Source organism: Pteropus medius, unplaced genomic scaffold (genome assembly GCF_902729225.1).
Source record: "Pteropus medius unplaced genomic scaffold, Ma_sr-lr_union100, whole genome shotgun sequence".
Taxonomy (NCBI): Eukaryota; Metazoa; Chordata; class Mammalia; order Chiroptera; family Pteropodidae; genus Pteropus; species Pteropus medius.
In genome coordinates, this window is record NW_024349227.1 from 44,440 (window position 1) to 72,388 (window position 27,949).

Below are 27,949 nucleotides of genomic sequence, written 5' to 3' on the forward strand. Positions count from 1 at the left end.
GAAGCATTTTATCCTTCTGTGGTCAATTCCACACAGACCCACAAAATTTCATCCATCTGTGTCTTAGCCCTTCATTCATTCTCTCAAAAAGTGAAGGAAACACGTAGAAGAACTAGAAAAAGAACAACGAACAAAGCCCAAAATTACTAGAAAGAAGAAAATAATAAAGATCAGAGCAGAAATAAACAAAATTGTCTAAAAAAACAATAATAAAGATCAATGAAACCAAGTGATGGTTCTTTGAAGAGATAAACAAAATTGATAAACCTCTAACCAGACTCATCAAGAAAAAAAGAGAGGACCCAAATAAATAAAATGACAAATGAAAGCAAAGTCACAACTGAAACCACAGAAATATAAAAGTTTATTTTTAAAATGCTACAAACAATTATATGCCAACAAATTCGACAATCTGGAAGAAATGGATACCATCCTAGAAACATGCAATCTTCCAAAATTGAATCAAGAAGGAAATCTAAACAGACCAGTTACTACTAACAAAATCAAATCAGTAATCAAAAACTCGCCACAAACAAAAGTTTAGACCAGACAGCTTCACAGGTGAATTTTACCAAACATTCAAAGGATTAACACATATCCTTCACAAACTCTTCCAAAAACTTTAAGAGGAGGGAAGGCACCCAATCTCATTTTGCGAGGCCACCATTACCCTGACTCCAGAGCCAGACAAAGACATTACAAAAAATAATTACAGGCCAATATCCCTGATGAACATAAATCCAAAAAACCTCAACAATATATTACAAACCCAATTCAGCAATACATTGAAAAGATCATACACTATGGTCAAGTGAGACCTATTCCTGGGATGCAGAGCAGGTTCAATATCCACAAATCAATTAATGTGACATACCACATAAACAAAATGAAGGATAAAAATCATGTGATCATATCAATAGATGCAGAAAAAGTGTTTGACAAAAATCTAACATCTATTTATGATAAAAACTCTCAACGAAGTGGGAATAGAGGGAACATACCTCAACATATAAAAGCCACTCATGACAAACCAACAGCTAACATCATACTCAATGTTAAAAGAGTTTTCCTTAAGATCAGGAAAAGGACAAGTACGTCCACTTTCACCACCTCTGTGTAACATAGTATTGGAAGTCCTAGCCACAGCAATTAGACAAAAAAGAGAAATAAAAAGCACTCAAATTGGAAAGGAAGAAGTAAAATTGTCATTATTTGCAGATGACATGATCCTGTATAGAGAGAACCCTAAAAATCCCACCAAAAAAAAAAAAATGATTAGAACTGATCAATGAATTCAGTAAAGCAGCAGGACACAAAATTAATTCTGAGAAATTGGTCGCATTTCTGTACACCAATAACAAATGATCAGAAAGAAAAATTAAGAAAATAATCCCATTTACAATTGCATCAAAAACAGTAAAATACCTAGAAAAAAATTTAACCAAAGATGTAAAAGACTCATCCTTGGAAAGTTATAAGACATTGAAGAAAGAAACTGAAGAGGGTACAAGTATATGGAAGCATATATCGTGCTCACGAATAGGAAGAATTTATTTCCATCATTAAGATGTCCATACTACGGAAAGCAATCTATAGATTCAGTGCAATCCTATCAAAACATCAATGGCACTTTTTACAGAACTTGAACAAATAATTCTAAAATTTATATGGAATAACAAAAGACCCTAAATAGCCATGGCAATCTTGAATAAAAAGAACAAAATGGAGGTATCACACTACCTGGCATCTAACTATACTATGAGCCTACAGTAATCGAAACGGCAAGGTATTGGCATAAAAACAAAAACATAGATCAATGGAATAGAGAGCCCAGTAAAAAACCCATACCTATATGGTCAATTAATCTATGACAAAGGAGGAAAGAATAGACAACGGGGTAAAGACAGTCTAGTCAATCAATGGTGTTGGGAAACTTGACAGATACATATAAAAAAATAAAACTAGACCGCTTCTTATACCATATACAAGAATAAACTCAAAATAGATTGTAGACTTAAATGACAGACCCCAAACCATAAAACTCCTAGAAGAAAACAGGCTATAAACTCTCTGGCATTGTTCTTAGGAATATTTTTTCTGATAGGTCACCTCGAGCAAGGGAAACAAACAAACAAAATAAACAAATGGGACTACATCAAACTAAAAAGAGTTCGCACAGGAAGGTAAACCATCAACGAAACAGAAAGACTCCTACTGCATGGGAGAAGATATTTGCCAATGATGCATCCAAAAAGGGGTTGACATCCACAATTTATAAAGAACTCATGCAACTTAACATCAAAAAACTAACAATCCAATTAAAAAATGGGCGGAGGACCCGAATAGACATTTCTCCAAAGAGGACATACACATGGCCAATAGACATATGAAAAGATGCTCAATGTAACTAATCATCAGAGAAATGCAAATTAAAACCACAATGAGATATCACCTCACACCTGTCAGAATGGTCATCATCAATAAATCAACAAACAAGTGTTAGCAAGGATGTAGGGAAAAGGGAATCTTCATGCACTGTTGGTGGGATTGCCAATTGCTGCAGTCACCATGGAAAACAATGTGGAGGTTCCTCTAAAAATTAAAAATACAACTACCATATGACCCAGCAATTCCACCTCTGGATATTTGTCTAAAAAAAAAATCCAAAACACTAATTTGAAAAGATACATGCCCCCCTATGTTCATTGCAGCATTATTTACAATAGCTAAGATATGAAAGCAATGTAAGTGCCCATCAATAGATGATTGGATAAAGAATCGGTGCATATATAAATTGGAATATTATCCACAAAAAAAGAATGAAATCTTACCATTTGTGATAACATGGATGTACATGGAAGGTATTATGCTAAGTGACGTAAGTCAAACAGGAAAAGACAAATACCATATGATCTCACTTATATGTGGTATCTAAAGAACAAATAAACAAACAAAACAGAAACAGACTCATAGATTCAAGGAACAAGCTCATGGTTGCCAGATGAGAGGGAGCCTAAAGGTGGAGTGAAAAAGGTGAGTGTTTAAGAAGCATAAATTGGTAGTTACAGAAGAGTCATGGGAATGTAAAGTACAGCTTAGGGAATACAGTCAATAATATGGTAATAAGTATGTATAGTGCCTGGTGGGTACTAGACCAGTCAGGGAGAAACTTCATAAATGATATAAATGTCTACCCACTATGCTGTACACCTGAGACTAATATAAAAAAAATTGAATGTTAGCTGTAATTGAAAAATCAAAAATGGAGGGTGAAAGGGAAGAGGAATAAGAGGTTCAAATTTCCAGATACAAAACAAATAAATCATGGAGATGTGGTATACAGCATAGGGAATATAGTCTATAATATTGTAATAGCATTGTAAGGTGTCAGATGGTTGCTGGACTTATCACGGTGATCACTTCTTTAGGTTATATAAATGTTGAATAGCTATAGCGTACACCTGAAAATACAATATGGTATGTTAGCTATATTTAATAAGAATCTAGAAGGAGGAGGAGGAGTGGAGGAGGAGGAGGAGGCAGGTGAGGGGGAAGGAAGGGGGGAGGGAGGGGGGAGGGGAGGCGAGAAGGAGGAGGAGAAGAAGAAGGAGAAGAGTCATCTTCCACTGTTCTATCTTTTAGAGGCAGTCACAGGACCTAGCTCTTTCAGCCCACAGTCCCATGCTCAAGAGGCATGAGACAAAAGTCACTTTATAGCTGGTTGACTTCATGTCTTTTTCACAGGATTCTTTCTACCAAGCACCCAAAGTCTACATTAGGAAGAAAAGGGCTGATTGAGGTCTGATTCTGGCAATAGTTGAAATGTTTTTTTCATTCTACCATTATCAGCACTGAAGCTAATACTTAGTCTGCATAATGTTCAACTACTCTGTCTACGTGTCATTTGATTTTAAACTGGGATAAGAAATGGTCATAATTTCTCAGCCCCTCAAACTCCAAGACCTTTATGGTCTCTTCCGGCAATAATAGTTATTATTCTGTTGAATTAATATAATTCTAAATTTGTCTTGAAGGATGCAAATAAATTCATTTAAGGCAGAAAATCCTAGCATATGTTGGACATTTAATATATTAAAGGTAGTTAAAACAGAAACTCACCCTCACATTTTACATATGGGGTCCACCTGAAATTTCTCTGACAAGTCACAGTCAAAGGCTTATCTTCAGCAGGTTTATAGCCAGAAGAGCAGCGGTACTTCAACACAGTTCCAACATTAAACGCTTCCTCTGCAGTTGGCTTGGGCCTGCCACGTGGTTCCCAGGAAGCATGTGGGATAGATGGTAAGTCAATACAACCATCTGCTCATAAAAGAAGAACAAGAGGAAAAGACACTGTTGCTAGGAATGCGACATGATCAATGAGCCTGTCCTGTCAAAAAGTGTTGTGTGTTCTTTCAGCCATGAACCAGTCTGCCATGGCTGATGAATCAGCCACACCAAAAAACACATATGGACATACCCCCAAATGTGCAGTGCACCAGAGAGGTTCTCACTAAACACACTACCAGGTGGGCTCTGTTGTTGTGCCAACTATCCAAAATGTTAATTATTTTTCCACCTCATTGTACTTCATAAAGGTTAGTCTCTGAACTAAAGTATTAGGCTTGCTGGGTAGATGTGGCCAGAAAACTGCCCCAGGCAAATTTAACTTTCTTATTTCCTGACTGATTGAGAAAAATAAACAAATCATTCCCCTAATCCAGATAACACCAGGAATGTTATCATTAAGGGCTGTTCAAGAACAAAACAAACTTCAAGCATCCGTGGAGCCTGAACCCAGCATCTTGTCCTCTTTACACTTTCCTAGTACTATTGGTTCATATCACATGGAAATATAATTCAAACATCTGCCAAGTTGGATTTTTATTACATTTTATTTTCAAACATTTTAAATAGTATACAGGGTAAGTTTCTTTTTAAACAGTTTGATTGAGATACAAATCATATAACATAAAATTCACCTATTTAAAATATACAGTCCAGTCTACGGCCATGTTACCCTGAACAAGCCTCATCCCATTTGATTTTGGAAGCTAAGCAGGATCAGGCCTTGTTAGTACTTGGATAGGAGACCACCTAGGAAGATCAGGTGCTGTAGGCATAAACAATATAAAATAAGGGTTTGTAAGCTGACAAGGTCCTTGTGATCTGTGAGGTCAACCAAGTTTGCCTCGTCTAAAAAAATAAAGTAAAATAAATTAAAAATTAAAAATTAAAAAAAAATAAAATATACTATCCAATGGGTTTTAGTATATTCACAGAGTTGTGCAACCATCACCACTATCCAACATTAGAATATTTTTATCAACCCCCACCCCAAAGAAACTCTGTACTCATTAGTAGTCACTCCCAATTCCCATCTCCACCCAGGCCCTGGGAATCACTAATATACTTTCTCTACATATGGATTTGCCTACTTTGGACTTTTCGTGGAATCATGTAATATGTGTATTTTTTTATAACTGGTTTCTTTTACTTAGTATAGTGTTAGCAAGTTTCAACCATGTCATAGCATGTATCATTACTTCATTTGTTTTTATTGCCAAATCGTATTCCATTGTATGGATATAGCACCTTTTGTCCATTTTTCATTTGACTGACATTTGGGTTGTTTGGCTATTATAAATAATGTTATGAACATTAACATAAAGTTTTTTTGTGTGTGGACATCTGTTTTCATTTTTCTCAGGTAGATACCTAGGAGGGCCAATTATTGGGCCATATGGTAACAAACTTGTAAGGAACTGCCAAAACTTGATTCCAAAATGACTGTACCATTGAAATTCTCACCAGCAGGGTATGAGGCTTCCAATTTTTCACATCCTCACCAACTTTTGTTATTGTTTATCCTTTTTTATTACAGCCATACTGACAGGTATAAAGTGGGATTGTTGCTAGAATACTACCTCACGAGAGATACTAAAGGAGCTTCTTCAGGCTGAAAGCAAGTGACACCAGGTAGTAATTTGAATCAATGCAGAAAAACAATGAACACCAGCAAAGGTAATTATGTAGGTAATTAAAATATAGTATAACTGTATATTTCTTTTCCTTTCTTCTCTTAATTGACTTAGACAGCAATTGCATAAAATGATATGTATATAATTATATGACTAAGCTTATACCACACAAAATGCAGTATTTGGTACTAGTAGCACAAAGGAGATAGGCAGGAACAAAGTTGTATTGGAGTACAGAAATGACATCAAATGGTAACTTGAATCTACAATAAGAAATGAAGAGGATCAGAAATGGTATAAAGAAAATTAATATAATAAGTTCTTTAAATATATACTTGCTCTCCTTTCTTCCCTCAACTACCTTAAAAGATGTCAAACATAAAATCATATAAAGCAATAATTATCACACTGTATTGCTGGGTTTGAGATACATGTAGATGGAAAAACTTTTGCTAGATTCTTGGTTGATCATTTTTCTTTCTGTACTTTGAATATGCCATCTCATTTTCTTCTTGCCTCCTTTGTTTCTGATAAGAAGTCAGATGTTAATATTACTGGGCTTTTATTGTAAATGATGGGTCATAGCTTTTTTTTTCTGCTTTCAGGTTTTCTCTTTATCCTTGGCTTTTAACATTTTGGCTATAATATCTTCAGGTATAGATCTTTTTATATTTGTCCTAAACCCAAAAGTTTAATAAACTAGTGTAAATTAATGTGTTGTGTTTTGTTTTGTTTTGTTTTGTCAAATTTGGGGAATTTTCATCTATTATTTCTTTAGATAATTTTTCTGCTCCTTTCTCTTCTCCCTCTGAAACTCCCATTATGTAAATGTTGAGGCACTTACTGGTGCCCCACACTTATCTGAGGCTCTATTTATTTGTCTGCATTCTGTATACTTCAGATGGCATAATCTCAATCCATCTATCTTCAAATTCACCAATTCTTTCTTCTGCCAAATTGAATCTACTCTTATGCTCCTTTTATAAATTTTTTATTTCATTTACTGTGCTTTTCAACTCCATAATTTTCATTTTTTTTGCATATAACATCTATCTTCATTCACATTCTCTATTTGATAAGACATTTTCATAATACCTTTCTTTAATTCTTTAAATATTGTCTTCTTTAGTTCTTTGAATATACTTATAGTGACTGTTTTGAACTTTTCTGCTGAGTCCAACATCTGAGCCCACTCAAAGGCAATTTCCATTGCCAGCTTTTTCCCTTATATGGGTCACTCTTTCCTGTTTCTTTTCACATCCCATTAATTTTTGTTGAAAACTGAACATATTAGATAATATATTGTAGTAACCTAGGATATTGATTCTCCTTCTCCACCTTCAGGGCCTGTTGTTATTGTTATTATCTCCTTGTTTGCTTATTTATTTATTTAGTGACTTGACTGGATTATTGCAGTTAAGTCTCTTTCCCCCAAATCTTGCAACCTCTAATGATGCTCCAAAGAAAGCACCACTTGGGCATGCACATAGCCTTCTTACCACCACAGGTTTTATCTTTATCTCTTTCTCATTAATGGTCTGCCTCAATTAGTATTATATACACCTGTTAGCCTACACTAATTGTTAGCAGATTGCTCTATTGTTTTTGACACCTTTCCAGGGGCATAAACTGTGTCACAGTCAGATCCAATTAAAGTCAGGGCTTCGGGCAAGGACAGGCATTGACAGCCTTTGAGGTTCCAAATCTGCCCTGGCAGAACCTTTGTACTATGGATTATGAGCTGGGGTAAATTGGGGGACTTATTCTTTACCAACTGCCCCACCAGAATCCTTACTATGGTGTAGGAGCTATGGGAAGGAGAGAAGGTAGAAGAAGTTGAAACTGGTACTGCCACTGGCTGTGCCTGCCATCATGTATAGATATTCCACAGCCCACAGCCAGGGAGAATGAGATCTGCCAGTGTTCACTGGCTGTCAAATCTTCCCGTGATAACTCTTCTACTCTAGGAAGCTGGGGTAGATGGGAGATGGCACTTAGCTGCCGAGCCCACTTGAGCAGCTCTCCTGCAAAACAGAATTAGGCAGGAAAGGGTGACTGAATTCTTAACCAGATGCCCCGCTTGGGTCCTCCCTATATAAGTGGAGTTTGGGTGGCTGCTATTTCCTTAAGCATGGAGCTTTGGAAAATGCTATTTTCCAAAATGTAAGATGTTTACTGGCAGCCAAAACCACTCTAAATAGCTATTCCACCCCGGTGAGTTGGGAAAGATGGGAATTGCCACTTGCGAACTCGCTGAAACAGTTCTCCCATAAAACTGCTGGAGACTGAGTACAGACTCTGGCTCTTTCATTGTTTGTTCCAAATCTGCATAGATTTTGTTAGATAAAAACTTATCAATTTGTTGTAATTCCTTTGATTAATCTCCAGAGACCTTAAATGGTTGTCTTTGCTAACTATGACCAGTTTAATAGATTGGAGAGAGGTTTCCCCAAGCTCTTCATACCACCATTCCAGAAGTCTCCAGGGTAAGGTTATTGACATTTCATGAGAGTAAAATTAAAAGGACAAGGTATAAGTGGCTTCCTCCCATTTCCAGTTTTATGACCTTGGGCAAGTCACTTAACCTTTGTGAAAAGATTCCTCATCTGTAAAATGAGTATCAATAGTGTCCACAATTTTGAGGAGGATTCATTGAGTAAATTCTTGTTATATATCTAGCTTAGTGACAAGTTATCATAATAACAACTTCATAATAACATTAATAGTTATTACTATTAATGTTATTTTTAATGATCCACATGAGTTTATAATTTCAGAATGTCATAATCATAGTTAGCCCATATAATACTGTTGTGCAAGTTAGAAAAAGGCATTTTTTCTCAGGACACTTTCTTATTTATCTTTCAAAACAATTATCATAATATAATGATTTTGTCAGGACAAAATTTTCTATTGATTGCAAGAAAATTGTTGAAATAAATACGCTTAATCCACAATGCCTACAATGTTAATGTCTCCTCGTAGGGTTGGAGTACAACCTGCACAATGGTATGTGGTGGTCTTTTGTGATGTTATATTGATACTGCACAGTGTACCATAATCAGTCTTTTTACCAACAAGAAAAAAAATAAATAAAATTATTTATCTAAATTTAAATTTTTGCTGTGATTCAAATGGGCTTCAGCATATGAATATGCCCTTACCAACATTTCTGGGTATCTTTAGATGCCAAACATTGAAGTTCCTTTATGGTTCATACTTACTGAGCTCACAAATGGGAGGAGGAGGATTCCAGGTATTGTCAGCTTCACAATGGATTATGTTGCTGCCTTTGAGGATAAAACCTTTATTGCAGTCAAATACAATGGAGTCTTTGAAATTATAGATGGGTCCAAATCCAGAGACTAACTTTCCATATTTAACATTTGGTGGAGGACAGATGACTTCTAAAGAATCATAAGAAAAGACAAGCGGATTATGAAAGAGAAATGACAATAAGGATATTACTGCTATTGCTAATCCAGTTCTGATTATAACAGAAAAGCTGGACACAGTACATGTCAAGTAGATACAAAGGAAACATTTTTAAATGCATTTATATATTTTTCAACTTTCAAAAGCCTCAATAAAATGAGGTCCCATTATGTTGGTTCTATTATGAGATGATCATGGATAACTTCAACTTCCTCAGTTTCCCAAGAAAAATTAGCCATGTGTAACCCAGAAAAAAAAACACATTATCTCAAAGTCCGCATATATTACTGACTTTCCTTGATGATGTTGGTGGAGGGTCAGTGGCCAATGATAATGATTCAATGGTCATGACGATGAGGCAGCCAGGGCATCAGAGAGATCTACACCATCACAAGCAAAGAACAAACTGCCTTCCTCCCTCAGCAGACAGTCAAGTCCTACCACCTTAATTCCTCTACAATTCCTCAACCTCTCTCCAGGCCCACTGCCACAGCTAAAGTTGAAGCCACCTTTACTTCTTGTCTGGATGGTTGCAACAAGTTCCTGTGGGTTAAATTTTGTTTCAGCCAGAGTTACTTTTCTAAAATGCAACATATTAAATCTCCTGGTTAAAGACTTTTAATGTTTCCACTTCAACTTCATTCTGAACTCCCAAGAGTGACACATGAGGCCCTTCATAACCTGATCTTGCTAACTTTCCAACCTCAGTCTCTGCCATTTCCACCTCTTGCAGTCTAGACTCCAGGCATTTTGGACTGTTTGCAGTATCATGCTCTCTCATTCCCTGATTTGATTGTGTCCTGTGGGGAATCAGAATAGTAAGTGATACTATTAGGCACTAAGTAGCAAAGGAAGATGCCTTAGATTAGCAAACTAGCAATACCACAGTATATCTTCTGGCTCAATTACTATTTGCTTTGTCTTGTTGACCTTCTGGTGGTTAGGTTTTGCTTGCTATGTAGGGATATGTGGTTGACATTACAAGTGCTAACCAATATTTCCAGCTCTGCTTCCTGAACAGACAAAAGATGATATTCCCCAGTTCCCTTAAGGTAGGTAGGATCTATACATTATGAGTTTTGGATAAACGGCTGCAATGTAAAGTAATATGTAGTGATATCATTCAGGTCCACAATGGATTATACTGCTCTGGACCATATTTGGTTTTAAGGCCAAAGCTCTTAAAACCCAGGGCGCAATTTGCTTTTCTTTCTTCCTCTACTGAAGACATTGTGAAAGCGTATCTTAATATGGAGGTGCCACAAGATCAACCTGGATTGCTAAACTGGTTGCTAAACTAATAACTAAAGAGTCTTCTAGAAATGCAGTACACACAGTATGAATGAGAATTAACTTCTACTTTGCAAAGCCAATGAGATATTGGTGCTGTTTGTTACTATATACTGGTATAGTATGCATCAGTATAAGCTGACCAAATAAATGATTTCATCATTGCAATAATTTATTTGTCTTTAAATCATTTCATTTCCCCTAATAAACGTACCTTCTTTGCTCCTTTAAACAAAAGAGAAAAATCCAAAGCATAATTCAACAATTCAAATGTGACTTACTTTTACAAGTAGGAGGGCTGGGACTCCAGACACCTATTGTTTTGTTCTCCACCATGCAAGAAATGGAAGCTTTGCCTAACATTGAGAAGCCAGGGTTACACCTATAAGTGACAGAAGAGCCATATGTGTAGATATCTTCATTTCCACCACTGCGCTTGCCGTTGATGATATCAGGAGGGGGCTCACAATTGGCAACTGGGATGAGTGAGTAAAGAGAAAGAAATAATCAGGTAAGGCATCCTTATAAATCTAACATTCACGATGCAAATTCTAATGAACAGTACAAAAAGCAGCAAAGATATACAGGACTTTTATCACCTAACATAAGTTTATAGTCAAGTCAGGAAAAGTCCTTACTTACTTACACATTCTGGAAAAGAATTACTCCAGCCAACTGTTTTATCTTGGACTTCACAATAACTAGTGGTTGAGCCCATTAAGATATACCTGAATAAAATAAGATTGGAGATTTTAGTGGCGTTCTTTCTATCCTAAATTAAATTGGATAAAAGTATCTGAACAAATAAAATTGTTACTCAATATTAAAAAATGGAAAAAAAAAATGTTTCCTCAGATAATACTTCCCACTGAGCACTCCATTCAGTAAAATTTCACCATTGCAATGAGATGTGTTTGTTCACTTGTTCTTTTATTCTGTAATCTAGTATTGAGCATCTACTAAATGTCAGTCATGAAGTTCATCCAGAGCTCAAGCAGGACAATACAGGGTAAAAGATTCAATTGAGTGTGTCATGCATTTTGAATGAGAGTACCAGCTAGATTACTGACTTCAAACTTTCATTGTTTGCAGCCTCCTTTTGACTTTCAGATGATTACTCTCTTCCATACACCATTAACTCCCTGTTCATGATCCCTATTTTTATGCTCTTGACAAGTTCTAAGCCTGCTGCTCTCTATGTAGTTTGGTAACAGAAAAATAAAATAAAATAAAAGCATTGTTAGTATGATTTCAAATTATACTATCATTGAGGAATAACGTACAGTATGATTGAACACTAACACAAATGTTACCTTCAGCAATTTAAGAGCCTCTCAAGCTTATTTAATAATAACTTAAAGGAAAAAAATCTTTTAATAAGATAAGATACAGTGAGAATTCAACATTACTGCATTTTGAAATTTCTTCAAAATGTAATTTTCCTAACTTAGCCAGGAAAACAAATGAAAAGTACTGTTTTCTGGTTATTCTAATAGGAACATTTCAATATTCCAATAGCACCATAGTTATGAATCTTCTCACTTCTCTTCTTAGCAGTTATTCACAACAAGAGAAACAGAATAAACATGATAAAACAACAAAAATAAAGAAAAATGTGAGGTATAGATGACAAGCAAAGGAAAATTAGAATATATTTCACTGGAATACATGAAGAAGGAGCACAAAACAATAAAATAGCTATTTAAAAATGTATTTCAAGTCAATATTACAAAAATAAAATACTTTAATCTACATTTTAAAATTGTATGTCACAGCAACAAAAAAATGAACTAAATTGTTTGTATCAAAATAACTAAGAGTAGGATTATTATATATCAAATATAAAGAATAATATCTTTGGATAGCCAAACAAAGACCAAGTCATATATGGGAATAAAAAATCCAGGTAGGCATCAGAGTTCTCTACAGCAACATCCACTAGAAAAGGATATGGAGCAAAACCTATAAGATAGTCAAGAAAAGAAAGTATGAGCCAAAGACTTTATGTCCAGCCATGTATATAAATATCAAGTTCTCAGATAGCACTGAACCTGTAAGAACTCAAGGAATAATTTATCTTGGAGCTTTTCTTTTAGGAAATCGCCAGAGGACAAACTATAGCCAACCAAGCAACGACAGGGTAAATTTCAACAAAAACAAGCAAAAAACAACTCGCAGTGAGCACTGAACATGAAGATCTAGGACAAGAACAAAGGTAAGGTTAAGAGTGACTGAAATAAATACAAATTTATATGCTCTGACAGTGCTGAAATAATATAACTAACAAATAATAGGAGATGTGGGAGAAAATGGAAAACAAAACAAACCCCCTCATTACCTTATCCTCAAGAGTTGGCAGTGAAATTGAGCTATAGACACATATGAGTATTTAACAGTAATATTAAATATAAACATTAAGATAATACAAAGGACATAAATTTACTGCTAGAAAAGACAGAGGGGTGAGGAGGAGAGAATACAAGGTAAATTTACTGTTGCTCATAACAGGGAACAAATTTAAACTGCCTAAAAATAAAGGGGAATAATGATATTATATTAATGTAAATGTATATACGTAACCACTAGAACCAAATTTTAAACCTTCTTAAATAGCAAATATATAGAGTATAAAATATGAAATAACATAATAAAACCAAGTCTATAGCAATCACTCATATCAATAAATGTAATTGGCACTTTTTAAAGAACTTGAACAAATAATTCTAAAACTTATATGGAATGACAAAAGACCCTAAATAGCCATGCCAATCTTGAATAAAAAGAACAAAATGGAGGTATCACACTACCCGGCATCTAACTATACTATGAGCCTACAGTAATCAAAACAGCAAGGTATTGGCATAAAAAAAAAAACATAGATCAATGGAACAGAATAGAGAGCCCAGTAAAAAACCCACACCTATATGGTCAATTAATCTATAACAAAGGAGGAAAGAATAGACAATGGGGTAAAGAACAGTCTAGTCAATCAATGGTGTTGGGAAACTTGACAGATACATATAAAAAAAATAAAACTAGACCACTTCTTATACCATATACAAGAATAAACTCAAAATGGATTGTAGACTTAAATGACAGACCCCAAACCATAAAACTCCTGGAAGAAAACATAGGCTATAAACTCTCTGGCATTGTTCTTAGGAATATTTTTTCTGATAGGTCACCTCAAGCAAGGGAAACAAACAAACAAAATAAAAAAATGGGACTACATCAAACTAAAAAGGGTTCGCACAGGAAGGTAAACCATCAACGAAACAGAAAGACTCCTACTGCATGGGAGAAGATATTTGCCAATGATGCATCCAAAAAGGGGTTGACATCCACAATTTATAAAGAACTCATGCAACTTAACATCAAAAAACTAACAATCCAATTAAAAAATGGGCGGAGGACCCGAATAGACATTTCTCCAAAGAGGATGTACAGATGGCCAATAGACATATGAAAAGATGCTCAATGTAACTAATCATCAGAGAAATGCAAATTAAAACCACAATGAGATATCACCTCACACCTGCCAGAATGGTCATCATCAATAAATCGCAAGCAAATATTACCAAGGATGTAGAGAAAAGGGAATCCTCATGCACTGTTGGTGGGATTGCCAATTGCTGCAGCCACCATGGAAAACAAGGTGGAGGTTCCTCTAAAAATTAAAAATACTACTACCATATGACCCAGCAATTCCACCTCTGGATATTTGTCTAAAAAAAAAATCCAAAACACTAATTTGAAAAGATACATGCACCCTTATGTTCATTGCAGCATTATTTACAATAGCCAAAATATGAAAGCAATGTAAGTGCCCATCAATAGACGATTAGATAAAGAAGAATTGATTTATATATAAATTGAAATATTACTCACCCGTAAAAAAAAAAAAAGAATGAAATCTTACCATTTGTGATAACATGGATGTACATGGAAGGTATTATGCTAAGTGACATATGTCAGACAAAGAAGGACAAATACCATATGATTTTACTTACGTGTGGAATCTAAAGAACAACTAAACAAATAAAACAGAAACAGACTAATAGATGCAGGGGACAAGCTGGTGGTTGCCAGTCGAGAGAGGTCTGAGATTAGAGTGAGAAAGATAAGGGGATTAAGAAGTACAAATTGGTACTTACAAAAGAGTCATGGGGATGTTAAAATATAGCATTGGGAATACAGTCAATAATATGGTAATAACTATTTACAGTGCCTGTTGGGTACTAGACTAGTCGGGGGAAAGTTCATAAATTATATGTATGTCTAACCACTATGCTGTTCACCTGAGACTAATATAAAATAATACTGAATGTAAACCATAATTGAAAAATCAGAAAAAGGGGTGGAAAAAGGTGAAGAGGAATAATAGGTTCGAATTTCCTCTTGTTATAAAACAAATAAGTCATGGAGAAGTGTTATACAGTATAAGGAATATAGTTGATAATATTGTGATGGCATTGTAAGGTGTCAGATGGTCACTAGGCTCATCATGGTAATCACTTCTTTAGGTATATAAATGTTGAATAACTACAGTATACATCTGAAAGTAATATAATATTGTATGCTGGCTATATTTTAATAAAAATCTTTAAAATTTTTTAAATTAATGGTTAAAATGATAAAAGAAAATTAAAATAGCAAGAATAAAATATCTAGACTTAAACACTTCAAAAAGTGCAAAATCCATGTGAAGAAAACTTTGAAACACTCTTGGAAGAATAAAGGAGAAAAAGGCAAATTAGTGGGGCAGAATATGCCACACCAAAACGTGTGACTTTAGCATAAGGATTATTGAGAGCTAATGGTGCTTGAAAAACAGCTGGTGTAGGAAGGGTGCTCTGACCTTCCCCTTTCTTCCTGAAAGCAGGAAAGCAAAATCCCATGAGAAAGGTGCCTTCCCTATACCAGGAGGAAAAGAACATTCTTTTCACCAAAGAGGGAGTTGAGACCAAGAGAAATATGTACAAACAGATCTTGTCAAAATAACCCTTATCTTCTTTTGTTTCTCCGTATATTTTAGTTACTGTTATTGTTCTTTGTTCAGTCTAACTGCTGTGGGGTCTTTATTTTCCTGTGAAGGCTCCCATGTACATGTAAAAATAAAATCTGTATGCTTTTGTCTTGTTAATCTGTCTTATGTCAACTAATTCTCAGGCCTCACCAGAGATTCTAAGAGGTAGAGGTAAAGTTTTGCCTTCCCTACAGTAACATATCTAGGGAGAGTCAACATTTAAAAAAATTCTCCTAAAATTAAGTTAAAAACAAATCCAACACTGATTTTAAAATATGCCGAACTTTAAAGTTCACATAGAAAAAAAAAGGTATTGTCAGGAAAATTCTGAAAAAGAAGAACAATAGATCCATATTGGCTATTAAAACATATAAAGCCTCACTAAGTAGAAGACTGTGAATTGTATACATGAATATGCAGGCAAAACAATGGCATTTAATGAAAAGTCTGGAAAAAGATCTGGATGCATAAAGGAATTCAATATAATATCAAAAAGCACTCCCGAGTCATTAGATTGAAGATGGACTTTTTAATAAATGAAGTTGGGATAACAGGAAAGCCATACAGAAAAATACAGACTAGGATATGTACCTCACATGCTCTACACAATATATTGACTCCAAATGGATCAAAGCTTTAAATGTTAAAGGATATAAGAACATAAAGTTGTAGAATAAAACTGGGAAAATAGTTTAAAATCTTGTATTGGGGAAGGCCTTTTAAATTAAGACTTAAAATCTAGAAGCCATTTTTAAAAGCGAGATTGATAAATTTGACAACATAAAAAAAATTCTCCTTGAGAAGAAAAAACATACCAATAGCCAAGTCAAAAAAAAATTACATACTTTGGGGAAAAGTTGAGCTTATATCAGAAACAAGGTTCAAGTCCTAATACATAGGTTCATGTATGTATATCACCTAGGAATTAAGAACCAAAAATTCAACTCAAGAAAAGAAAATAGGCAAAGGACATCCAAGTAGTACACAAATAAATACAAACATCTCTTAACATAAAAAAATATGCTCGACTTCACTCATAAAAAGAGAAATATACACTGAAACTATAGTGAGATTTTATTTTTACCTCTAAAATTGGAAAATTTTCAAAATTCTGACAAGTTTTCAAAACTTGACAATACACTTAGATGGAAAGTTTATGGAGAAACAAACATTAGCATATCTGCAAAATCATGTAATCCCCTATGAGAACAATTTGCAATATTTTTCAAATTTTCAAACATATGATTTTTTGACCCAGAAATCCCATTCTGGGATTTTGCTCCACAGACATAACTCTATATGTACAAAATGATAAATATACAAGATAATTAATAAGAGTACTGTTCAGAATAGCAAAAGATTGGAAATATTCATGGATCCATCAAAAAGATTGTTAATCCATGATATATCCCATAATTAAATTTTATGCGGTTGTAAAAGGAAATAAATGAGGAACCTCTTTATGCAAAAACACAGAAATATCTTCTGTATATACTGATAAGTAAAAAAATAAAGCAAGATTCAAAACTACGTTTGTTATTGAAAAGGTGCAAAATAAAACTAATATACTAATTTCTTAGTTTGTATTTGTAAAAGTAAACTCACTAGAAAGATGCATAAGAAACCAATAAAAGTAGATCCCTGTTTAAGGGCAGGAAAGAATGAGGTGGATGGTGATAGAGTAGAAGCGAGGATTCTCAGTATATAATTTCTTATATCATTTCTTTTGAAACATATAAACACATTAGTGATTTTTAAAAATTAATTTTAAAAAATGTATTGTTTCTAGATTGCCTCACACTCACCCTTCTAAACAGCTGAATTCGATATGTGATCCAAAAGAAAGATCTTTCTCAATGATCACTTGCCCATTACGTAATTCTCCTGGGTTGCTGCATGATCTCTCTGAGAGAAAATTAAAAATGAAGATTAGTGATTTCAATTACTCACAGACACGGAATTAGAGAAGCTTTGACCTCTGCTTCCAGAAAGACCAGAGGTTCAAATTCAAATTTATTTCTGATCCTGGCTCACTGAATTTTTATTTTGGAGGAAAAAAGTAAATTCAAAAATCGATCTAATTTTTTCTGTTATCTTTTACCAATAGAGAAAAATGGTCAGCTAAATTACTGTGGCAATCTCACCTACAGTCTAGGATTTAGCACACCGACCAGGAAGTTATGTTTCATTTTATGGCAGTGGTGTATACTTTGAACTTAGGCCATTCAAATATGCATTACCTTGGTCACAAAAGGAAAAACAAACAAAAAATAGTATAGATTGTACACCCTTATTATCGGAAAAATATCACAGAATATAGTCTCAACTGAGAGAGAATCATAGCATCTTCTTCCAAATACAGCAAGTATTTTGAGTGAGCTTTCTTTGGAAACTGCATTATCACTTTCTAGGCATATAACTTTGTACAATTTGTAAAGAGTGAATCTCGTTTTCAATATATTAAAATTGAATTTATAGTTAACTTCTGGAAGAAGTATTTACTGAATTATGTTGTAAAGAATGGACTTATTTTTCAATGCAACTAGATAGCTCCTAATTTTTCTCTTTTATTTACTTGTTTGCTTGTTTATATTTTTCAAAAAGTGACATACCTGTGTACATTGAAATCAGTCATTGACAAATTGAGTGGTTTCTTAGTGACTAAAGATTCTCATTTGTATTCAGAAAGCTTAGTCCCTGAGACAACTTTGAAAAATGGGAAAAGCACAAATAAGAAAAATAAATGTTCCTACTTACTGACGCAGAAATCACTGTAGTGCCATGTGCCTCTTGAGTCACAGGTAACAAATTGATTTCTTGAACCGGTCTTTATGTAGCCGGGGCGGCAGGTGTATTTCAGAGAAGTTCCAGTTTTGAAGTTTGTCTCATTGAATTCATTTATTGGAGAAGCAAAGTTTAAATAGGGAGGGGGACCACAATCACCTGGACACCAAAATGACAAAGAGCACCAGAAGTTGTAGCTTGGAACGCGGTACCTTAATGTTTACAGTAGTATGATTTTTAAAACAAGAACCATTCTTTTCTCCTCTAGTCAAGAAAAATAATAACTCCTATTATCTCTATTATTCAACAAATCCAATGACTGGTCAACGATAATAAAAAAAGGGAGAAATTTTTCATTCTTTTCCTGTTGTATATGAGATAATTTATTTTAAAAGAATGGCAGACATGATTTCATTAGTCTATCAGATTTCCCATATCTGCTGACTCAGATGTATCTGTGCAAAGCTAGACGTCCCTACAATTTTCCTCAAAAGAAATAGAGTATTTCACTAATAATTACTTTATGTAACATTGTTTGCCTCTGGAAAGGGTACCTGGGTTGCTGGGATAGTGATAAGAATAACATTTTTAATTTGTACTTTTTTGTACCTTTTGGATTTTGAATGATACGAAGGAAGAAGCATAAAGCCCTTGAATAATAAAAGCCTTAATCCTGCTTTCCTTGCAAGAATTAAATACAGAACCAATTTACCTTTTAGGAGCCACAGTAGTAGTGTACACTTCCCCTCTCCATTCTGGATAAACCCACTGTAGTGAAAATTGTTCAGCCAGGCTGATAGACAATATAGATTTGTTTCAAGTCATTGTTGGGAGACAGATTAGGAAATTCCTGGAGAAGAAATCTAGGGGAAAGTGTCTAGAAAACTGCCTCTTGTAGAGGTAAAGCAAATTCTCCTTAAATTCCAAATAATTCCAAATTTCAAATAAATTCCAAATTCCCGGTCAAATAAACCCTTTGTTGCTGAAGCTGGATTTCTGCCAAAGCCTTAATCTTCTCTTCGTTAGTCTTAAAAGTGAACAAACAAGTAGATGATCTTGAGTTTTTGTTGCCAGTCTGAACTTGTCTCCTTATTACTCACCAAGAACAGTAGACAAAAGAGCAGTGACCAAGGTTATTTGGAACAGAGTTGAATCAGAGACTCTCCACAATCTAGAGAAGGACCAGGCTGTCGTTTTCCCCTTTCTATCAAGGGCTCCATTTGGAGCTCTTGGAGGGTACATGACCTGTTGCTTCTCCGATCCTTTTCTGCTGAAAGAACTCAGTTTAGTAAACAGTCATTGAATTCCTACTTATCATAAAGCACCAGAATGAAGGCTATGGGATCTGTGTCTTCAAGGAAATTACAGCCTAGAGTAGAAGAAAAGACATATGCACAAATGTTACACAACACATAACAGTGAGTGGTAGCCTCTATGGGAGCATTCTGCTCAGAGGAGGAATGAATTCTGAGTGGAAAGATGGGAGGTGGCTGTATCTGCATTAGGTTTGCTGTAAAAGTTAGAGAATGGATGCGGAGAAATTGGGGAGCAGTAGATAATACTGTGCTGGAAAATAAAGTGTCTGAGAAAAGGAGACGGTTAAAGAGTGAGAATCTATGTGTATCTGAATAGGACGAAAGAGCCAAGTTTAGGAATTTATAGACACTACTCTTTGGGGAATAATGATCTATTTTTTTATTTAGATTTTGTTTTTGGGTTTTTTATTCGTAAGCTAAGGAGTGATACATAATTTAAGAAGATCACTATGGCAGATGTGTACATGAAAGATTGAAGTGAACAGAGAGAAGAAACAAGGAAGTTAATTAAGAAGACTACTGCAGATGAGCCACAGAGATGATCTGACCAAGGAAATGGCAGAGGAAACAAATGTAAAACAAAGCAAAACGAAAAAGCAAGAAAATGATGAACTAGAGAAGAGGAGTTGGATTGCTATAGTTTTGGGAGCTCTTCATGACAACTGTCAATTGAGGCAATAAACCATCAAGCAATTTGCAGTTTTGAAAAAATAGTTTTTTATATGTGTATATAAAACCATATTTATGTAGTGATAAGATAGTGATAAGAATAACATTATATTTATATGGTTTTATATAAATATGGTAGATATATAGAGATCTATATATGTAGGTATGTAGAGATAGGGAAAAAAAGAAAAATATATGTGACAAATGTACTTTCGTTATTTAATTAGACTATTTAAAGACTTATTTAAAGCAAAATCATGAAGGATATTTTTCTCTTCACCACCATTCCTGTTTCCTTTAGTGAAAACAATATATCTTAAATTTACATTAGAAAGAGTCTTGTCCTTAAAGGAATATACGAAGTTCACTCCCAATATAATGTTGAATTTCATCTTTTATTCTGATATCTCTGTTACATCTAGATGAGTCTACACTCCCCATGTGTCCATAATTCATACTAAGCACATATCCATTTAGGTAAAAAGGAGTCACCTCAATATTTCTCTCAGAGATGTTTCTGTCCCACATTATAGAAGAAAAACGTTTATAGTGGCCCTTCACACTATGTAGAGAGGCCTAACTTCTTCATTGAGTAATGATTCATAGAATCTTATCTTTCCCAAATTCAATTCTGATGAAGCCATTCCTCCACCAGTTGTCAGTTGGGAGGAGCCGGAAACCACATTTTAGGCATATTCTCTTGTGTTTCATTCTCTCTGTTTTCCTAGTATATCTCTCCCAATCTCAGATCTCTGTCTTTCTGCCCTAGCAATCCAATGAGACAGGAGACAGTTGAAGTTAAGGCAAATTCCACATATTAAAAACCAGTCCACTAAATCATCTGTGAAATTTACTAAATATGATAAATTTCTCCCAGGCAATAAAAGCTTCTATGAACTACAAAAAAAACTATACAAATAAGTTTCTTTAATTTTCGATGTCAGTAGATTTGCCATGTTTACTGAACTTCCGTGAAATTGAAGAAAGAGATTTCAAAATACCAATATGTTGGCAAAATAGAATTTCACCATAAAAAATCAAGAGGATAATAGTATAAAGTGAAAATTCCCCATATGAATTGTTTCAATTGTCATTACTATATATTCACAAGAAAAATGTATACATTGAATTTACTCCAAGAAACATTATCTGTATATTTATAAAAACACAGCCATAAGATTAAATTCTTACCTTCAGAAAATGGAACAAAAAATATTTAAAATGCTGCTACAAAGAATATATTCATTAGCTACGTCCAAAAAGAACATATTTATAATTATCGAATATAGTCAATGAATACTTCTTAAAATGATGTTAAGTAGATTAACAATTTGATAAATTCAGCAAATTGACTTCAGTGAACGGATTCTTCAGGAATTGGCATAAACTCAATTGGCTTCTGGTGAATAACTTTTTAGTAGTTTGGTCTGAGCCCCATGTTCCATCTGGTGGGGACTACCTGGATCCCCAACAATTCCAAACACTTTCACCCCTCCTACCCTGCCCATATCCTCTGATCTCTTGCTCTTTCCTCCTCAATTCCTATTCATTCTGCCAGTCCCTTCTCCAACGCCCCCTCTTGTCCTCCAGGCAAGTCTCCATATTCCAATTACAGTGTAGTATTTATAACTCTGATTCTAACTTGGTTTGTACCTAACAGCTGAAGTCTGTCTTTACTACTTGAAGTCTGAGAGTGAGTTCTTATTCATCTCTGTCCCACCTAGTACCTAGTATTCTGCCTCACGGTTATTAAAGTACTCAATAAATGTTTGTTGAATTTACATTCAAAAGCACCAAGGGACAATTTATGGTTAACTGATTTTAAAGCAAGACACACCTGTATCTTAATGAGAACCCAACCTAGAGATCTTATTGTAGGGTTTTCTCCATCCGTAACCTGAAGTCATCGTATAATCAACCAGTCAACTGAGGACAGTATAAAGGGAAGGAATAAAAAAAAAACTAGTGCTCCTCCCTCCATAGGTTATGACAGGAGGTAAAAGTCAGCCTCACAAACCCTACACTGTGAGGGATTTATATCACTCAGCCTTACACGAGGCCACAGGCACAGGTGGACAGTATGTGACTAGGCCCTGGAGCATGGGTTCTGGAGTCAGTCCCAGGCCCTGTGAGTTCAACCACGGTTCTACCACAAGAGGATTTTGTGCCCCCAGGCCAGATATTTTAAGTTCCTCTAAGCTTCAATTTCCTTTTTTATAAAATAAGATTGATAGCTATACATGTCTCCCAGAATTGCTAAGAGGGGGCTGGGCTTGGTGCATGGATGGCACATAGTAAATATTGAAAAAATATTTTGGAAAAGAGTGACAGCATTGATGTTGCAATGTGACTCTGACAGGACCGGAATTCTCAGAGTCAAAACATCATTATAATAATGATATAAAATTGTAATGACAGATGGCTGAATCACCAAGATACTTTAAGCCCCAATGCAGAGGAAAGCCCACTGGACTTGGTACAGAAGCACTTGGCTGAGTCTTCACTGTGGCCTTTGGTCACAGTGAAACCCAGTCCCACACCCAGAGCAGAGATACTGACTCCCATGGGGCCTTGCCCAGGGCTTCTTTTTCCCTCACCTTTATTTAACTGTCTTCCTGAGAGGGACTCACCTACTCCTATGACTTTGACCATCATCCATGAATCACTCACAGACCTCTAAGCCTAACAGTCTCCTATTGGTGCAAAACTTTACATGCTCCAGAAACTCAGTTATTAATAAAAATCTTATTCTGCCCTGTTACTTCCCATGTGTAAATGTTGAGCCATTCAGCCCAGCCTCCTTTACTCTTGTTGCTAACTAGTGGAATTTCCATGCTTAGCCTGAAAATTATGGATATTTTAAAAATCAGTGAAAGAAATCTCAGCAAAATAGGAGAAAATACTTTCTCTTCCCCTGAAGGTGCAAAAAAGCTTAACCTACATCATAAAACTGACCTTGCAAATGATATTTCTAAGAAAGAACTTGTTCCTGGACTTTAGAAATTATAGCTTTGCCACTTGAATGTAACCTTTAACCTTGGAAAAGTCTATAATTCTGACTGGTTATCTCAGCAAATTGTTTTGGGGGGGGTTGTTTGTTTTGGGGGGGCTGGGATAATATTTAAATTAACATTTCTGTTTTTTAAAGGTATAGCTATTTGTGAGTTCTTTGCAAATCCAGAAAGAAATTACTATACTTTTTTTTCACTTGCAATCCTGAAAGCAAGCTAAAACTTTTGACTCTGTTGAATTTTTTTTTTTAAATTTCAACTTTATTGAGGTATAAGTGACTAAATTAAAAGTTATTTAAAGTGCACATCATGGTGATTTGATATACATATACATTGTAAAAATAGTCCCCCCTCCCATCATCTAGTTAATTAACACATCTATCACCTTGCTATTTTGGCAAGAACATTTACGTTCTACTCTCTTAGCAAGTTTTAATTACAATACAGGGTTTTCAACTGTAGTCACCATGTTTTACATTAGATCCTCAAATCTTCATCTTATAGCTGAAAGTTTATACCCTTCTACCAACCTCTCCCTATTTCTCACCCACCCCCAGCCCTGGCCAACACTTATTAGATTTATTTAAAAAAAAAAAATGTGTGTGTGTTTTATTTTTTAATTTAAGTGATAATTTACATGGTTCAGATCAGTATATCCAACTGCTCCATTTCTATCTCCCAGGCACCTTGAATTCAATAGATCCTAAACTAACATACTATCTTCCTTTCAACGGTACTTGACCTCTGTGCTTTCTGTTTCAGCTAAAGTAATAATCTTCACCCAGGCCTCCAGAAATCTGAGTCATCCTAGCCTCCTATCTCTTGGCCCCTTTCCTATTTAGAGTCTCCAGATCCTATCATGTGATCACAATAGCATTAGAATCTGTCACACATTAGAATCTTTTACACCCCACTTCCATAGTCCAGGGTTAGGGTCTCATAATTCTCTTCACTCCAGCCTAGACCACTGCAATAGTATCCGAACATTTGTAAGCCAGCTTCTACATTGATGCAGTTATAATCCTAAAAAGCAACTTACTTAAAAACCTCAATGGCTCCTAATTCCTTAGGTCCCCAAACCTCTATCTCTCCTTCTGCTCACTTAAAACACCATGCTTCAACTGCCTGAAGGTACTTAACCTTTCCCAAAACACATCTTTGAATTTTTTTACATACTGCAAGTATTTGCATAGACAGTCTCTTGTGCATGAATGCTCTTACCTTCAACTTCCAGACCAAATGTCATCTCCTTGGTAAAGAATTGCCCAACACCATCAGGAAACATCAGTCTCTTCTATGGTCCCCTAGTACTTTCTGATACCTTGATTATAACACCACATTATATTGTAACTATCTACTCACTTCTACGTCCCAAAATAGATTGTAGATCCCTTAAAAGCAAAGGTGTTCATCCAATTTTCTTGTCCTAACCTGCTGTTGTAACTGGCATATAATAGCTATACAACAAATGTGAAATAAATAAAATTTAATTTAGTTTTATCTTCTTAAATGACTAACTGCTTTACTGAGGACCTAATGAAATAATATGTAAACTGCTTTGTAAATTTTGTAGAAATAATACATTGTTTTGACTTCCCTCACTAGTTCTCAGAATGTGTGGTGTCCCAGTGGGGCAGGTACAATGTTTGCAGTTCACCGTTCTACTCCTTGAAGTCCCTCAGCAGAACCTGCACAGGACTCAACAGACCATGGAGTATGGAGATAGAGGCTAGGACTTATGAGTTGAGAAGAATTGAGTTTGAGTCCCAGCAATATCATCATCTAATTTTGTGAAATACCACCATCTGATCTTTAAGAAGCTACATCAACTCCTTGGATCTCAGTTTCTCATCACTAAAATAATGTTAAACTTAGATCATCTTTCTATTCCCTATGAAGTCGAGAATTCTGTAACTACCAACTGAAAAGCTAAGACTTCCCTAGCAAACACCCCCATATTTCAGTGACATCATCATCTTTTAAATTCCTTTGGAAATAAAACCAGTTCAAGAGCCATAGTCAACATGAATGGTATCTTGTAAAAAATACCATTGGCACTGACCAATGCAGTACAATTTGAAAGGCACTGGGAAAATCCTCAGCCCCAAATTTGTACATCTATTAGAGATTACTTTTCAAGTTAATGTATTTATTTTATCTAAACTCTCTCTTTTAAAACTCAGATACCTTCGTACAGAATGATATTTTCCTCCAGTCTCGGGTGGAATGTCTCCTTGCTTATACCTGCACTCTCAATCACAACACTTTCAGACTCCAGAAGGAATGTGCTTCCATGCTTTCTGCTCCCTTCCTAGAATTTCTTTACCTATAAGCTCCTTCATTCTGGGCTCATATTATATTCAAATGTATTTCTACACTTAATACAAACCTTCTTTGATGTTTCTTCCTCTTCCAAATACTCTACTTTTCATTCTCCTTGTACTACTATATTTAGAGACAAAACAGGAGCCAACAAAAAATGGCTGAAGAATTAAAATGAAAATGAAATAATACCTAAACAAGGTATTCCTACCTAAACAAGAAGAGAATTTCAAGAAGAAATGATAATCAACATCGCCAGATTTGAAAAGTGGGGGAGAGAAAGGAGGTGAAGATGACTACGGCTTCCAGCTTCAAAAACGAACTGGAGACTGACCAACATCTTCCTTATTACAAAATCTAAAGGTCTTTACTGTCATTGGTGAAGAACATGTGGAGGAGTTAATAAAAATCTCCAAAGGAAATTGCGTCAATTTTCAGAATGTAGACTATGAAAACCAGGTCTCCTTTAAACCCCTTTGGGAAGTCTGGCTTTCCTCCTGCCTCAATTCCCCTGTGTGGAGAGATGGGGGACGGGGCAGGGGAAGGATGAACCGACACACTCAACTTTTAGATATGATAACAAGAATAACATCTTACTTCTTTTCTGCTTCAGTTTATTTTATTAGTATGTATTATTATTCCCTCATTTATAATAAAAAATTGAGAATCAAGAGGGGTTAAAAGTACTCTTCAAGTCATGCTACCTTCTAATGCAATACTCCTGAAAAGATACTGCTAAAACACTCCCAAGATTTTGTCTGTGTCTTATCCTTCTAATCTTATATTCTTCAAAGGGCCAAACCACCAGCCTTTCCCCCAAGGTATCCCAAGGAATTCACTGACCTGCAGGTAGCTGAGGAAGAAATAGAAGACTCTATTACGGTGCCTTGTGTAGTTTTTAAGGAAGAAAACTGCCTTTATCTCTAACAGTCTTAGTTTCTCCTCAGATAACAGTTTACCAGAAAACCTTGAAGTTGGCTAGTAATTGTTCACCAAAAAGTCTCGGAATCCCAGCCACGTGATTGGCTGATCAGGGACAGCTGAATGGAAATGGATGGGCAGAGGCTCTCTACTGGCCCAGTGAATAATTAACAGCAGAAATACAGCACCGGTATTTACCTAATCTCCTTCCTCTTCACTAGCCCTCATTCTTGATAACATGTTGCAATCATTTTTCTCCTCTGCCAACCATTTCCCCTAAGTGAAAAGATAATATGAATTTGATGCCAGAATTTTTTTTCTTTTCATAACACAAGATGGTTAAACAAAATGCAATCCAGCTAGCCTGGAAACCTTGGATACCGCAGGGTTCAAACTAGGTTCACAAAAATGATCCACTGTCCATAAGTCCGACAGGCTTTCCTGGGGCTCAGTTACCTATGGATGACCTTGCCTTGTGCTGGTCTTCATCCTACCCCGAGAGCGCAAATGGTGGGGAGTTTAACACACATACTGAGTCCCTGCTGTGTGCCAAGTTGTCTAGAACAATATTATTACTTAGTTAATCTAAACTACTACCACCACCACTACTACTAAATGCTGGGCACCAAATGATCTGCAGAAGTTAGTCTATCATTGAGTGCTGCTAGAAGACTGCAATGAAGAGCCAGTCGTGTTTGTTATTACATAGCTCTAGAAAGGATGTCAAACCCTGTGAGGGCTTGACATTATCAATTAAGCTATTAATCCTCGGGATTAAGATTTGTATGCTCAGGGATGTGGTTCCATAATGTAGCAGTTAGCACGTCTGCTTTACATGCAGAAGTCCTGGGTTCATGCCCCAGTGAGGCCAGAGTCAATGGTCTATGGCCATGCCACCCTGAATAAGCCTCATGTCTGATCTCGGAAGCTAAGCAGGGTCGGGCCTGGTTAGTACTTGGATGAGAGACCACCTAGGAAGACCAGATGCTGTAGGCATAAATAATAATAATAATAATAATAATAATAATAATATGATTGTATGCTCAGGAAATTGCTATTAAAGAGCAATTCTTCCTTAAACTTAATTTTTTCTGTAACTAACATGAGAAGTCTCATAAAGATTTCAGAAAAAAAGGAGTTGAACCACAGCAGGAGTTTTGACAGAAGATGTGACATTTGGGCTGGGCTTTGAAT

The 27,949-nt window shown here is 35.4% G+C and overlaps 1 protein-coding gene and 1 pseudogene across 4 annotated transcripts in view; one reads left to right on the forward strand and one right to left on the reverse strand.

Moving 5' to 3' along the window:
• Positions 1-26,838, reverse strand: part of C4BPA (complement component 4 binding protein alpha) — a 35,529-nt gene extending 8,691 nt beyond the window's left edge. Inside the window, exons 1-9 of one of the 4 annotated variants that reach the window (XM_039881701.1) lie at positions 26,678-26,838; positions 24,734-24,833; positions 19,617-19,783; positions 18,490-18,675; positions 17,538-17,637; positions 11,349-11,434; positions 10,988-11,182; positions 9,206-9,388; positions 4,120-4,320 (exon numbers count right to left, since the gene is read on the reverse strand). In XM_039881701.1, coding sequence (XP_039737635.1) covers positions 4,120-4,320; positions 9,206-9,388; positions 10,988-11,182; positions 11,349-11,434; positions 17,538-17,637; positions 18,490-18,675; positions 19,617-19,758 — 1,093 coding nt within the window. In that variant the 5' untranslated portion in view covers positions 19,759-19,783; positions 24,734-24,833; positions 26,678-26,838. Of the gene's footprint in view, positions 1-4,119; positions 4,321-9,205; positions 9,389-10,987; positions 11,183-11,348; positions 11,435-17,537; positions 17,638-18,489; positions 18,676-19,616; positions 19,805-24,733; positions 24,834-26,677 lie in introns of those variants that run through there. The other 3 variants (XM_039881703.1, XM_039881699.1, XM_039881702.1) reach the window with 3 other exon arrangements.
• Positions 5,004-5,122, forward strand: LOC120618034 (uncharacterized; annotated as a pseudogene).
• Positions 26,839-27,949: the final 1,111 nt, after the last annotated feature.